The 14092-nt window shown below is 45.9% G+C and overlaps 2 protein-coding genes and 1 pseudogene across 2 annotated transcripts; all 3 read right to left on the bottom strand.

The window, feature by feature from the left end:
- Nucleotides 1-883: 883 nt before the first annotated feature.
- Nucleotides 884-1351, bottom strand: LOC147987056 (uncharacterized). The gene has a single exon (XM_087542259.1). The coding sequence runs from the start codon at nt 1349-1351 to the stop codon at nt 884-886; it is 468 nt and encodes a 155-aa protein (XP_087398385.1).
- A 3-nt stretch (nt 1352-1354) lies between these two features.
- Nucleotides 1355-2577, bottom strand: LOC147987055 (uncharacterized). The gene is made up of 3 exons (XM_087542258.1): nt 2343-2577; nt 1921-2195; nt 1355-1651 (listed from the first exon to the last, which is right to left on the bottom strand). The coding sequence occupies exons 1-3, from the start codon at nt 2575-2577 to the stop codon at nt 1355-1357; spliced, it is 807 nt and encodes a 268-aa protein (XP_087398384.1).
- Nucleotides 2578-4267: 1690 nt separating this feature from the next.
- Nucleotides 4268-13134, bottom strand: LOC147987054 (uncharacterized; annotated as a pseudogene).
- Nucleotides 13135-14092: the final 958 nt, after the last annotated feature.

Raw genomic sequence — 14092 nt, 5'->3', positions numbered from 1 at the left:
GTTTTTTCGAGCCGTTTTCCTGTACTCTCCCCTTCTAGGCTTCTCCCCCGCAAGTCTGACGGCTGAGGCTCCAGTCCGTGACAAGGGGTTCGGCCTTTGAGAAGAGCGTGCAGTACTTGGGCTTTCGAAACGTTGAGCGCGAGCAAAACACCCACTGGGCCGGCTGGCGGCTACCCGGCGGGGCCGGGTTAGCGAGCAGCCGGTCGCGCAGCAACTTAAAGTGGCGGGGCCGGGTTGAGCGACCCGACGCTAAGCGGAAACTTCGTGGATGCCTGCGCTTTTGCTTTTCGTCTTTGGAGTCATTTTCTCGCAATTTTCCCCCTTCGGGTCCCTCCCCCCCCCCCCCCCCCGCGAGTCTGACGGCTGAGGCTCCGGTCCGTGACAAGGGGTTCGACCTTTGGGAGGAGCGTGTGATACTTAGGCTTTCGAAACGTTGAGCGCAAGCGAAAACACCCACTGGGCCGGCTGGCGGCAATCCGGTGGGGCCGGGTTGGCGAGCAGCAGGTCGTGCAGCAACTTAAAGTGGCAGGGTCGGGTTGAGCAACCCGACGGTTTTTGACTTAGTGTTCATGGCGTGCTGGTGCTTTGGTCTCGTGTGCTTTCCTGCCAACAGCGGAAGCCGGTTTTGCGGCTTAGGGCGAAGTGAGAGGTTGTGGCGATCCAACGCGTGAGGAGCTGCTAAGGAAAAAACGGTGGGTGGCCAAGATGGCCAGCCCCCGGGTCGAGCGAGTCGACCCAGTGGTCGGGTTGGTTTAAGAGGAAAGTAATGCACAAATGTAGGGGCCCCAATAGCTTGGTCGGAAAGGGCAGTCCCCGAGCGTCGTTCGGGGATCCCATAGTTTTCATATGATTACAAAAGGCAGCGATACATACGTGCATGCGGCTAACTGTAAAACAGGCAGAGGAGCTCTGCATTCCATGGCCGGGTTGTTTCTTCACCGGCGGTGTCCATCTTGCGCTTGTTTGGCTTGCAGGCGTCGATGAGGTAGTACACATTGCGATCGCACAAGGCCTTGCTGATGATGAAGGGGCCCTCCCATGGGGAGAATAGCTTGTGTTGGTCGGTCTTCTCTTGGACGAGCCGGATGACGAGGTCTCCTTCCCGGAAAGCGAGGGGCTTGATCTTCTTGTTGTGGTAGTGCCTTAGGCCTTGCTGGTAGATGGCTGAGCGGCTGAGTGCCATGAGGTGTGCTTCTTCGAGCAGATCGATGCCGTCTTCACGGGCTTCTTTGGCTTCGGCTTCGGTGTACATCGTGATGCGCGGCGAGTCAAACTCGACATCGGTCGGGATGACGGCTTCTGCTCCATAGACGAGGAAGAATAGGGTGAACTCGGTCGACTGGTTTGGCATTGTTCAGAGACTCCAGAGGACGGCCGGCAGCTCATCAAGCCAGCTGCCGGGTGAACGGATGAGCGGCTCGACAAGTCGCGGCTTGATGCCGGATAGGATGAGGCCTTTGGCCCGCTCGACCTGGCCGTTGGACTGTGGGTGTGCAACGGAAGCCAGGTCGAGGCGGATGCCGGAGACGGAGCAGTACTGCGTGAGCGCGCCCTTGGCAAAGTTGGTGTCGTTGTCCGTGATGATGCTATTCGGCATGTCATAGCGCACGGCGATGTCCTTGACGAACCGGACAGCCGTTGGCCCGTCCAGCTGCTTGATTGGCCTTGCTTAGATCCATTTTGTGAACTTGTCCTCCGCCACCAGCAGATGCGTCATGCCGCCTCGAGCGGTCTTGAAGGGCCCTACCATGTCGAGTCCCCAGACCGCGAAGGGCCAGGCGATCGGGATGGTTTGCAGTGCTGACGCCGGCTGGTGGCTGCGGTTTCTGAAGTGCTGGCATCCCTCGCACTTGAGGACGAGCGACTCTGCGTCTTCGAGGGCCGTGGGCTAGTAGAAACCACGGCGGAAAGCCTTGGCACCAGGGACCACAAGGTGGCGTGGTGCCCGCACTCGCCCTGGTGTATGTCGAGGAGGATCTCAATGCCCTTGTCTTGCTCGACGCAGCGCTGGAATACGCTGGTGGAGCTGCGCTTGACGAGTTCGTTGTTGATGATGCTATAGGCGGATGCCCGGCGCTGCACTTTTCGGGCCTCGGTATCGTCCATGGGGAGGACCCCGTTCTCCAGGAACTCCGAGATGGGCAGCGCCCATGATGGTGCCGTCACCACGGCGAAGACAGCCACCACGGCGGGTTCTGGGGCGGCAGTCCCCGAGCCGGGTTCAGCAGTCCCCGGGCCAGGCTCGGCAGTCCCTGGGCCGGGCTCGGCAGTCCCCGGGCCGGGTTGAGCAGCCCCCAGGCCGGGTTGAGGTGCGGCCGGGTCGGGTGGAGCAGTCCCCGGACCGGGTTGAGGTGTGGCCGGGTCGGGCCGGACGTGGATGGACTCGGAGTCCGGCGATGGCTTGACGGATGGCTTGTGCAGGTGCTCGAGGGAGACGCCGGACGGGATGGACTGTCGGGATGAAGCAATCTTGGTGAGCGTGTCGGCCGCCTCATTCTCCACGCGCGGGACGTGGAGGAACTTGCAGCCTGCGAAGAATCTGGACAGCTTCAGGACAAGGAAGCGGTAGCTCGCCATATTGGAGTCGTGGGTCCCACTCGCCGGAGCACTGCTGCACCACCAGGTCCGAGTCGCCCTAGCACAGGATGCGCCAGATGCCGAGTTCCTTGGCAAGCCGAAGGCCATGCACAAGGGCTTCATACTTAGCGACGTTGTTGGAGGTGGTGAAGTGGATCTGCAGTGCGTATTTGAGCCGGTCGCCCTTTGGGGAGGACAGCATGATGCCGGCCCCTAGGCCGAGTCGCTTCTTCGAGCTGTTGAAGTGCATGCGCCAGTGCGTCAAGTCCGGCGGTAGCGGCAGGTACTAGGTCTTGGTCCAGTCGACGAGGAAGTCGGCCAAATCTTGCGACTTGATTGTTGTGCGGGGCTTGTAGAGGATGGTGTGGCCGGCTAGCTCGAGCGCCCACTTGGCGACCTGGCCAGAGGCATCCCGACACCTGATAATCTCGCCGAGAGGGGCCGTGCTGACCACGGTGACAACATGCTCTTGGAAGTACTGCTTCAATTTAATGGCGGTGAAGTACACGCCGTAACACATCTTCTGGTAGTGCGGGTAGTTCTTCTTGGAGGCGGAGAGCACCTCGCTCAGGTAGTAGACGGGACGCTGGATGGCTTGGATCTTGCCCTTCTCTGGTCGCTCGACCACCAACACCGTGCTGACCGACCGCGAGGTTGCAGCGATGTAGAGCAGCAGCGCCTCCTTCTCGGCTGGTGCGGCCAGGACGGGTGCGGTGGAGAGCATGCGCTTGAGGTCCCTGAAAGCCTCGTCCGCCTGGTCGTTCCATTTGAACGGCGTCGTCTTCTTCCTTAGCTGATACAGGGGCAAGGCCCTCTCGCCCAGCCGGCTGAGAAACCAGCTGACCGAGGCCAAGAAGCCGGTGAACTTCTGGACATCACGCAGCCGAGCCGGCTTGCGCATGCGCTCAATGGCCTTGATTTTCTCCGGCTTTGCCTCAATGCCGCGCTCTGAGACGAGGAAGCCGAGTAGCTTTCCGGCTGGGACGCCGAAAACGCATTTCTCTGGGTTGAGCTTGACCTTGTACTCGTGCTGGTTGGCGAAGGTTTCCTTTATGTCGTCGAGGAGCGTGAGGTGCTGCTTGGTCTTCACCATGATGTCATCCACATAGACATCGATGTTGCGGCCGAGTTGCGACAACAGGCATTTCTGCATGCAGCGCTGGAAAGTGGCGTCGACGTTCTTCAAGCCAAACGACATGGTGATGTAGCAATACGCCCCAAAGGGCATGATGAAGGACGTCTTCAGGGCATCGGCCGGGTCCATCTTGATCTGATGATAGACGGAGTAAGCATCCAGGAAGGACAGGAGCTCACACCCGGCAGTGGAATCGACGACTTGGTCGATCTGCGGGAGGGCGAACGGGTCTTTGGGGCAGGCCTTGTTCAGGCTGGTGTAGTCGATACACATGCGCCAGGTCTTGTTCTTCTTCAGGACGAGGACTGGGTTGGCCAGCCACTCGGGGTGAAACACTTCCATTATGAAGCCAGCCGCCAAGAGCTTGGCGACCTCTTCACCAATGGTTGTTCTCTTCTCTTCGGGGAAACGTCGGAGGGGTTGTCGGACAGGCTTGGCGTCCTTGCGGACGTGGAGTTTGTGCTCGGCGTACTTCCTCGTGATACCCGGCATGTCCTTTGGGGTCCATGTGAAAATATCCCAATTCTCACGGAGGAAGTCAACGAGCTCGCCTTCCTATTTGCTGTCGAGGCCGGTGCCCACGACAACGTACTTGCCGTAGCTGGGGTCTTCCGGGTTCAGCTTCACTTTCTTGGTCTCCTTGGAGGGTTTGAACGAGGCCTCGTCGGCCGGCTCCTTGGTCAGGGTCGGCGCGGCCGACGTCTCGTGGGCCAAGGCGACAATCCGGTCGAGCTGGCGCCGCTCCTCGGCTATGACCAACGACTCAGCCAATTTGGCGTCGTCTCGGGCGCACTCCAGGGACTTGCGGTAGTCGCCAGTGATGGTGATGAGGCCCTTCGGACTCGGTGATGACCCACAAGTATAGGGGATCTATCGTAGTCCTTTCGATAAGTAAGAGCGTCGAACCCAACGAGGAGCAGAAGGAAATGACAAGCGGTTTTCAGCAAGGTATTCTCTGCAAGTACTGAAATAAGTGGTAACAGATAGTTTTGTGATAGGATAATTTGTAACGAGCAAAAAGTAACAAAAGTAAATAAAGTGCATCAAGGTGGCCCAATCCTTTTGTAGCAAAGGAAAAGCCTGGACAAACTCTTATAATAGGAAAAGCGCTCCCGAGGACACATGGGAATATCGTCAAGCTAGTTTTCATCACGTTCATATGATTCGCGTTCGGTACTTTGATAATTTGATATGTGGGTGGACCGGTGCTTGGGTGCTGTTCTTACTTGAACAAGCATCCCACTTATGATTAACCTCTATTGCAAGCATCCGCAACTACAACAAAAGTATTAAGGTAAACCTAACTATAGCATGAAACAGGTGGATCCAAATCAGCCCCTTACGAAGCAACGCATAGACTAGGGTTTAAGCTTCTGTCACTCTAGCAACCCATCATATACTTATTACTTCCCAATGCCTTCCTCTAGGCCCAAATAATGGTGAAGTGTTATGTAGTCGACGTTCACATAACACCACTAGAGGCTAGATAACATACATCTCATCAAAATATCAAATGAATACCAAATTCACATGACTACTAATAGCAAGACTTCTCCCTTGTCCTCAGGAAAGCATATTCATGTTCCTAATCAGAGGGGTAATAATATGCATATAGGATCTGAACATATAATCTTCCACCAAATAAACCAACTAGCATCAACTACAAGGAGTAATTAACACTACTAGCAACCTACTAGTACCAATCCCGGACTTGAAGACAAGAATTGGATACAAGAGATGAACTAGGGTTTTGAGATGAGATGGTGTTGATGAAGATGTTGATGGAGATTGCCCTCTCCCAGTGAGAGGAGTGTTGGTGATGACGATGGTGATGATTTCCCCCTCCCGGAGGGAAGTGTCCCCGGCAGAACAGCTCTGTCGGAGCCCTAGATTGGTTCAGCCAAGGTTCCGCCTCGTGGCAGCGGTGTCTCGTCCCGAAAGGTTGCTTCCTCTTTTTTCTCGACGAAAGACTTCATATAGCAGAAGATGGTCATCGGAGAGCCACCAGGGGGCCCATGAGGTAGGGGGCGCGCCCTAGGGGGGCGCACCCCCCACCCTCGTGAGCAGGGTGTGGGCCCCCTGGTCTTCGTCTTCGGCGAGGATTTTTCATTATTTATTATAAGATATTCCGTGGAGTTTCAGGAATTTTGGAGTTGTGCAGAATAGGTCTCTAATATTTGCTCCTTTTCCGGCCCAGAATTCCAGCAGCCGGCATTCTCCCTCCTTCTGTAAACCTTGTAAAATAAGAGAGAATAGCCATAAGTATTATGACATAACGTGTAATAACACCCCATAATGCAATAAATATTGATATAAAAGCATGATGAAAAATGGACGTATCAACTCCCCCAAGCTTAGACCTCGCTTGTCCTCAAGCGAAAGCCGATAACAATAAATATGTCCCCATGTTTAGAGGTAGAGGCGTCGATAAAAATAAAAATACGGACATGAAGGCATCATGATTATTCTCATAACAACAACATATATAGGTATTGTCATATGATTACTTATGTTCAAGTGATGATCTATTCACAATGCAGAAGTATGAATCAGAAACCTTATTGAGAACCAACAAACTATAATCTCAGTCATTGAAGCAATTGCAATTTATCATAACATCGGAAAGAGTCTATGTCAGAGCTAAATAGCAAGTCCACATACTCAACTATCATTTAGTCCCTCATAATTGCTAACACTCACGCGATACTTATGGTTACGGAGTTTTAATCGGACACAGAGAAAGATAGGGGCTTATAGTCTTGCCCCACAACCGTTTACCTCAAGGGTAATGTCAACAATAACAACTCATGTTCCCCTACATCTAATTAGATATATATATCAGGTTCTTTCCAACATCTTGGGCTTGCCAAAGGATAAAATGAAAAAGGAAAGGTGAAGATCACCATGACTCTTGCATAAGGTAGAAGATAATAATAAAGATAGGCCCTTCGCAGAGGGAAGTAGAGGTTGTCATGCACTTTTATGGTTGGATGCACAAAATCTCAATGCGAAAGAATGTCACTTTATATTGCCCCTTGTGATATGAACCTTTATTATGCAGTTCGTCGCTTTTATTACTTCCACATCACAAGATCGTATAAAGCTTATTTCTCCCACACCAATCAATCATACATATTTAGAGCAATTTTTATTGCTTTGCACCGATGACAACTTACTTGAAGGATCTTACTCAATCCATAGGTAGGTATGGTGGACTCTCATGGCAAAACTGGTTTAAGGGTATTTGGAAGCACAAGTAGTATCTCTACATAGTGCTAAGAATTTGGCTAGAATGAGGGGGAAAGGCAAGCTCAACAAGTTAGAGGATCCATGACAACATACTTTATCTCAGATATAAGAAAACATAACTCATTAAGTTGTCTTCCTTGTCCAACATCAACTCTTTGGCATGTAATATTTTAATGAGTGCTCCCAATCATAAAAGATGTCAATGATAATATATCTATATGTGAAACCTCTCTTTCCTTATTACTTCCTATTAATTGCAACGATGACCAAAGCTATGTCTGCCAACTCCCAACAACTTTTAATCATCATACTCTTCCTATGTGAAGTCATTACTTTTAATAAGATCAATACGAACTCTTTGTTTCTTTTTATTCTTTTTTCTTCTTCTTTTTTTTGTCACTCAAGATCATGGCAAGAAAATCAAGCCCTTGACTCAACACTAATCTTTATTATATAACTCACTGACTCGATTACATAGAGAGATCATAAAGCAAAACTCAAAACTAGATCATGCCATAAACTTTATTCTACTAGATCAAGATACTACTAATAGGATAGAACTAAGAAAAACGGTAAAGATAGGAGATGTGGTTGTGATACGATACCGGGGCACCTCCCCCAAGCTTGGCAGTTGCCAAGGGGAGTGCCCATACCCATGTGACTATGTCTCCTTCTTTGTTGTTGGTGTAATATTCTTGGCGATGATTCCTCTCAGGATACTATTCTCCTCCTCGAGCTTGTTGACTTGCTGCTTGAGGTCCATTATTTCCTTACGAAGCTTTCCTGTAATGGCTAAAGCTCCTTGCACCCAGGGGTGTTTCATAGCTACGGGAGAACAAGTGACACTCCTCTTCATATGTTCATAAGAAAGAAATCTAACATTGGAAGGGATAACCGAGTTTGGAATTGCTGAGCTCTGTAATTCTCCCATCATGAACCCAGCTCGGAAGCGAGAGGTGGCTTCTTGATCCTCCATGGCATCTACCCTCATCAAGTCAGCCTCCATCTCTTCCTCCGTTGCTGGCCCAAAGTGGTCGGCATCGCTGTTTGCCCTTGGTTCCGATGCCGGATGAGACACCTGACTCTCTCCAACTGACTCTTGAGAAGACATCTTGCTCTAAACTACAGCAGCAACAGCTCGAAACAAAAACAGAGGATATTTGCGTGATAAGGGAGTCAAAACCTTCGGGAGTATATATAATGAATTTTTACCGACCAAAATACGTAACGTGCAAGAAAACGGAGTCCGGAAGGCACACGAGGTGCTCACGAGGTAGGGGGGCGCGCCCAGGGGGTAGGGCGCTCCCACCACCCTCGTGGGGCCCTCGTGTCCTTCTCGGACTGCTACTTATTTTTCTATTTTTCTAAATATTCCAAAACGGAGAAATATTGCCTTAAAATTTGTTTTGGAGCCGGTTTAGTTACCGTACCACGTACCTATTCCTTTTCGGAGCCTGGAACGTTCTGGAAAGTGTCTCTTATGTATTCCTCCGGGGTTACGGTTTCAATAACATTGGTTTCAACATTTATAGGATTACCTGAGATATAATGTTTAATTCTTTGGCCGTTTACCACCTTCGGATTTGTGCCTTCGAAGTTGTTGATTTTTATGGCACCGGGACGATAGACCTCCTCGATTACATAGGGGCCTTCCCATTTAGAGAGAAGTTTTCCTGCAAAAAATCTTAAACAAGAGTTGTATAGAAATACATAATCACCTACGTTAAACTCACACTTTTGTATCCTTTTGTCATGCCATCTTTTAACTTTTTCTTTAAACAACTTGGCATTTTCATAAGCTTGGGTTCTCCATTCATCAAGCGAGCGAATATCAAATAACCTCTTCTCACTGGCAAGTTTAAAATCATAGTTGAGCTCTTTAATAGCCCAATATGCCTTATGTTCTAATTAGAGAGGTAAATGACATGCTTTTCCATAAACCATTTTATATGGAGACATACCCATAGAATTCTTATATGCAGTTCTATAGGCCCATAATGCATCATCATGTTTCTTAGACCAATTCTTTCTAGACCTATTGATAGTCTTTTGCAAAATTAATTTAAGCTCTCTATTGCTCAATTCTACTTGACCACTAGACTGCGGGTGATAAGGGGATGCAATTCTATGATTGACATCATACTTAGCAAGCATTTTACGGAAAGCACCATGAATAAAGTGTGAACCACCATCAGTCATTAAATATCTAGGGACTCCAAACCTCGGAAAAATAACTTCTTTAAGCATTTTAATAGAAGTGTTATGATCAGCACTACTAGTTGGAATAGCTTCTACCCACTTAGTAACATAATCAACAACAACTAGAATATGTGTGTATCCATTAAAGGCAGGAAAGGGTCCCATATAATCAAAGCCCCAAACATCAAATGGTTCGATAACAAGTGAATAATTCATAGGCATTTCTTGACGTCTACTAATATTACCAATTCTTTGACATTCATCACATGATAAGACAAACTTACGGGCATCCTTGAAGAGAGTAGGCCAATAAAAACCGGATTGCAATACCTTATGTGCAGTTCTATCTCCAGCGTGGTGTCCTCCATAGGCTTCGGAGTGACACTTGCGTAGGATCTGTTCCTGTTCATGCTCAGGTACACAACATCTAATAACACCATCTACTCCTTCTTTATAAAGATGTGGGATCCCAAAAGTAATGTCTCAAATCATAGAAGAACTTTTTCTTTTGCTGGTATGTGAAACTAGGTGGTATGAACTTAGCAACAATATAATTAGCATAATCAGCATACCATGGAGTACTACGAGAAGTACTTATAACATTTAATTGCTCATCAGGAAAGCTATCATCAATAGGTAGTGGGTCAACAAGAACATTTTCTAACCTAGACAAGTTGTCTGCAACGGGGTTCTCAGCTCCTTTTCTATCAACAATATGCAAATCAAATTCTTGTAGCAAGAGAACCCACCTAAAAAGTCTAGGTTTAGCATCTTTCTTTTCCATGAGATATTTAATAGCAGCATGATCAGTGTGAATAGTTACTCTAGAATCAACAATATAGGGTCTAAACTTATCACAAGCAAATACAACTGCTAAAAGCTCTTTTTCAGTTGTAGCATAATTTCTTTGAGCATTGTCTAGAGTCTTACTAGCATAATGGATAACATTTAATTTCTTATCAACTCTTCGACCTAGAACAACACCTACAGCATAATCACTAGCATCACACATAATTTCAAAGGGCAAATTCCAATCAGGTGGCTGAACAACAGGTGCAGAGACTAATGCTTTCTTAAGTATCTCAACTGCTTCTACACAATCATCATCAAAGACAAATGGTATATCTTTTTGTAATAAATTAGTCAGAGGCCGAGAGATTTTTGAGAAGTCCTTAATGAACCTCCTATAAAATCCGGCGTGGCCTAGGAAACTTCTTATACCTTTGATGTCCTTGGGACATGGCATCTTTTCAATAGCATCAACCTTGGCTTTATCAACTTCAATACCTCTTTCAGAAACCTTATGCCCCAAGACAATTCCTTCATTAACCATAAAGTGACACTTTTCCCAATTCAAGACAAGATTAGTTTCTTCACATCTTTGCAAAACTCGATCAACATTGCTCAAGCAATCATCAAAAGACGACCCATAGACGGAAAAGTCGTCCATGAAAACCTCACAAATCTTTTCACAAAAGTCAGAGAATATAGCCATCATGCATCTTTGAAAGGTAGCAGGTGCATTACATAAACCAAAAGGCATACGTCTATAAGCAAAAGTACCAAAAGGGCATGTAAAAGTAGTCTTTGATTGATCTTTAGCCGACACAGGTATTTGAGAGAAACCAGAATAACCATCTAGGAAGCAATAATGTGTATGTTTGCATAATCTTTCTAGCATTTGATCAATAAAGGTAATGGGTAATGATCTTTCTTAGTACCTTTATTTAATTTGCGGAAATAAATTATCATCCTATAACCTGTAATAATTCTTTGTGGAATTAATTCATCTTTATCATTAGGAACAACAGTAATACCTCTCTTCTTAGGGACACAATGGACAGGGCTTACCACTGACTATCAGCAACGGGATAAATTATACCTGCCTCCAGAAGCTTGAGTATTTCTTTTCTTACCACTTCTTTCATCTTAGGATTCAGACGTCGTTGAGGATCACGAACTGGTTTAGCATCTGCTTCCAAATTTATTTTATGTTGACATAGAGTGGGACTAATGCCCTTAAGATCATCAAGAGTATATCCGATAGCAGCGCGGTGCTTCTTCAGAGTTTTCAATAATTTTTCTTCTTCATGCTCTGAAAGGTTAGCACTAATAATAACAGGATATATCTTCTTTTCATCAAAATAAGCATATTTAAGATTATCAGGCAACGGCTTAAGCTCAAACACGGGATCACCCTTGGGTGGAGGGGGATCCCCTAGGATTTCAACAGGCAAATTATGTTGCAAAATAGGTTCCTGTTTAAAGAATACTTCATCTATTTCCCTTCTTTCATTCATAAACATATCATTTTCATGGTCTAGCAAATAATGTTCTAAAGGATCACTAGGAGGTACAGCAATAAAAGCAAGACCAATAATTTCATCCTTACTAGGCAATTCTTCTTCACAATGTTGTTTACTAAATTTAGAGAAATTAAACTCATGAATCATATCACCCAAACCAGTAGTAACAACATTCTTATTGCAATCTATCTGTGCATTAACAGTATTCAAGAAAGGTCTACCAAATATAATGGGACAAAAGCTATCTTGTGGGGAACCAAGAACAAGAAAATCAGCAGGATATTTAATTTTCCCACACAAGACTTCAACATCTCTAACAATCCCCACTGGTGAAATAGTATCTCTATTGGCAAGTTTAATTGAGACATCAATATCTTCTAACTCAATGGGTGCAATATCATGCATAATCTCATTGTATAAGTCAATAGGTATTGCACTTGCACTAGCACCCATATCACATAAGCCATGATAACAATGATCTCCTATTTTAACAGAAATAACAGGCACGCCTACCACAGGTCTATGTTTATCTTTAGCACAAGGTTTAGCAATTCTTGCGGTTTCACTGCTGAACTGAATAACATGCCCATCAATATTATTAGCCAAGAGATCTTTAACAATTGCAACATTAGGTTCAACTTTAATTTGCTCGGGAGGTGTATAAGTTCTAATATTTCTTTTACGAACCACAGTTGAAGCTTTAGCATGATCCTTTATTCTAACAGGGAAAGGTGGTTTCTCAACATAAGAAGTAGGAACAATAGGATCATTATAAGTGACAATCTTTTCTTCAACTTTAATAGGTGCAGCTACTTTTACTTCTACGGGAGGATGATATTTAAACCATTTCTCCTTAGGGAGATCAACATAAGTAGCAAAAGATTCGCAGAAAGAGGCTACGATCTCAGAGTCAAGTCCATATTTAGTGCTAAACTTGCGGAAAATATCGGTATCTATAAAAGATTTAACACAATCAAACTTAGGTGTCATACCTGACTCCTTACCTTCATCGAGATCCCAATCTTCAGAGTTGCATTTAATTCTATCCAATAAATCCCATTCGAATCCAATAGTCTTCATCATAAAAGAGCCAGCACAAGAAGTATCGAGCATGGTGCGATTGTTTTCAGAAAGCCGAGCATAAATTTTTTGAATAATTGTTTATCTTGGAAGCTCATGATTGGGGCATGAATATAACATTGATTTAAGCCTCCCCCAAGCTTGAGCGATGCTTTCTCCTTTGCGAGGCTAGAAATTATATATATAATTGCGATCACGATGAACAAGATGCATAGGGTAATATTTTTGATGAAATTCCAGTTTCAATCTTCTATAGTTCCATGATCTCGTATCATCACATAGCCTATACCATGTCAATGCGCCTCCCTTCAAAGATAAAGGGAAGACCTTCTTCTTGACAACATCATCGGGTATACCTGCAAGCTTAAATAATCCACAAACCTCATCCACATATATTAGGTGCTCATCAGGATGCTTGGTTCCATCTCCTGTAAAAGAACTAGCTAGCAGTTTTTCCATCATACCCGAAGGAACTTCAAAGGGAACATTTTCATTATCAATAGGTTCAGTAGGTTGAGGAGCAACTCTTTGCTCTACTGGTCGGGGTGAAGATACCCCGAACAAGCCCCTCAGAGGATTACTTTCCATAGTAACAGGTGACAGTAAATTTCAGCACACTATATAAATTTTTCCTTACCAAATTCCACCTACCAAAGGCGCTTCACTCCCCGACAACGGCGCCAGAAAAGAGTCTTGATGACCCACAAGTATAGGGGATCTATCATAGTCCTTTCGATAAGTAAGAGCGTCGAACCCAATGAGGAGCAGAAGGAAATGACAAGCGGTTTTCAGCAAGGTATTCTCTGCAAGTACTGAAATAAGTGGTAACAGATAGTTTTGTGATAGGATAATTTGTAACGAGCAAAAAGTAACAAAAGTAAATAAAGTGCAGCAAGGTGGCCCAATCCTTTTGTAGCAAAGGACAAGCCTGGACAAACACTTATAATAGGAAAAGCGCTCCCGAGGACACATGGGAATATCGTCAAGCTAGTTTTCATCACGTTCATATGATTCGCGTTCGGTACTTTGATAATTTGATATGTGGGTGGACCGGTGCTTGGGTGTTGTTCTTAATTGAACAAGCATCCCACTTACGATTAACTTCTATTGCAAGCATCCGCAACTACAACAAAAGTATTAAGGTAAACCTAACCATAGCATGATACAGGTGGACCCAAATCAGCCCCTTACGAAGCAACGCATAAACTAGGGTTTAAGCTTCTGTCACTCTAGCAACCTATCATCTACTTATTACTTCCCAATGCCTTCCTCTAGGCCCAAATAATGGTGAAGTGTTATGTAGTCGACGTTCACATAACACCACTAGAGGCTAGACAACATACATCTCATCAAAATATCGAACGAATACCAAATTCACATGACTACTAATAGCAAGACTTCTCCCTTGTCCTCAGGAACAAACGTAACTACTCACAAAGCATATTCATATTCATAATCAGAGGGGTAATAATATGCATTTAGGATCTGAACATATAATCTTCCACCAAATAAACCAACTAGCATCAACTACAAGGAGTAATTAACA

Source organism: Triticum urartu, chromosome 2A, assembly GCF_056163025.1.
Source record: "Triticum urartu cultivar PI428250 chromosome 2A, HENAU_Tu73, whole genome shotgun sequence".
NCBI lineage: Eukaryota > Viridiplantae > Streptophyta > Magnoliopsida > Poales > Poaceae > Triticum > Triticum urartu.
Note: the sequence above shows the minus strand (reverse complement) of the source record. Positions and strands in the feature narration are given on the sequence as shown.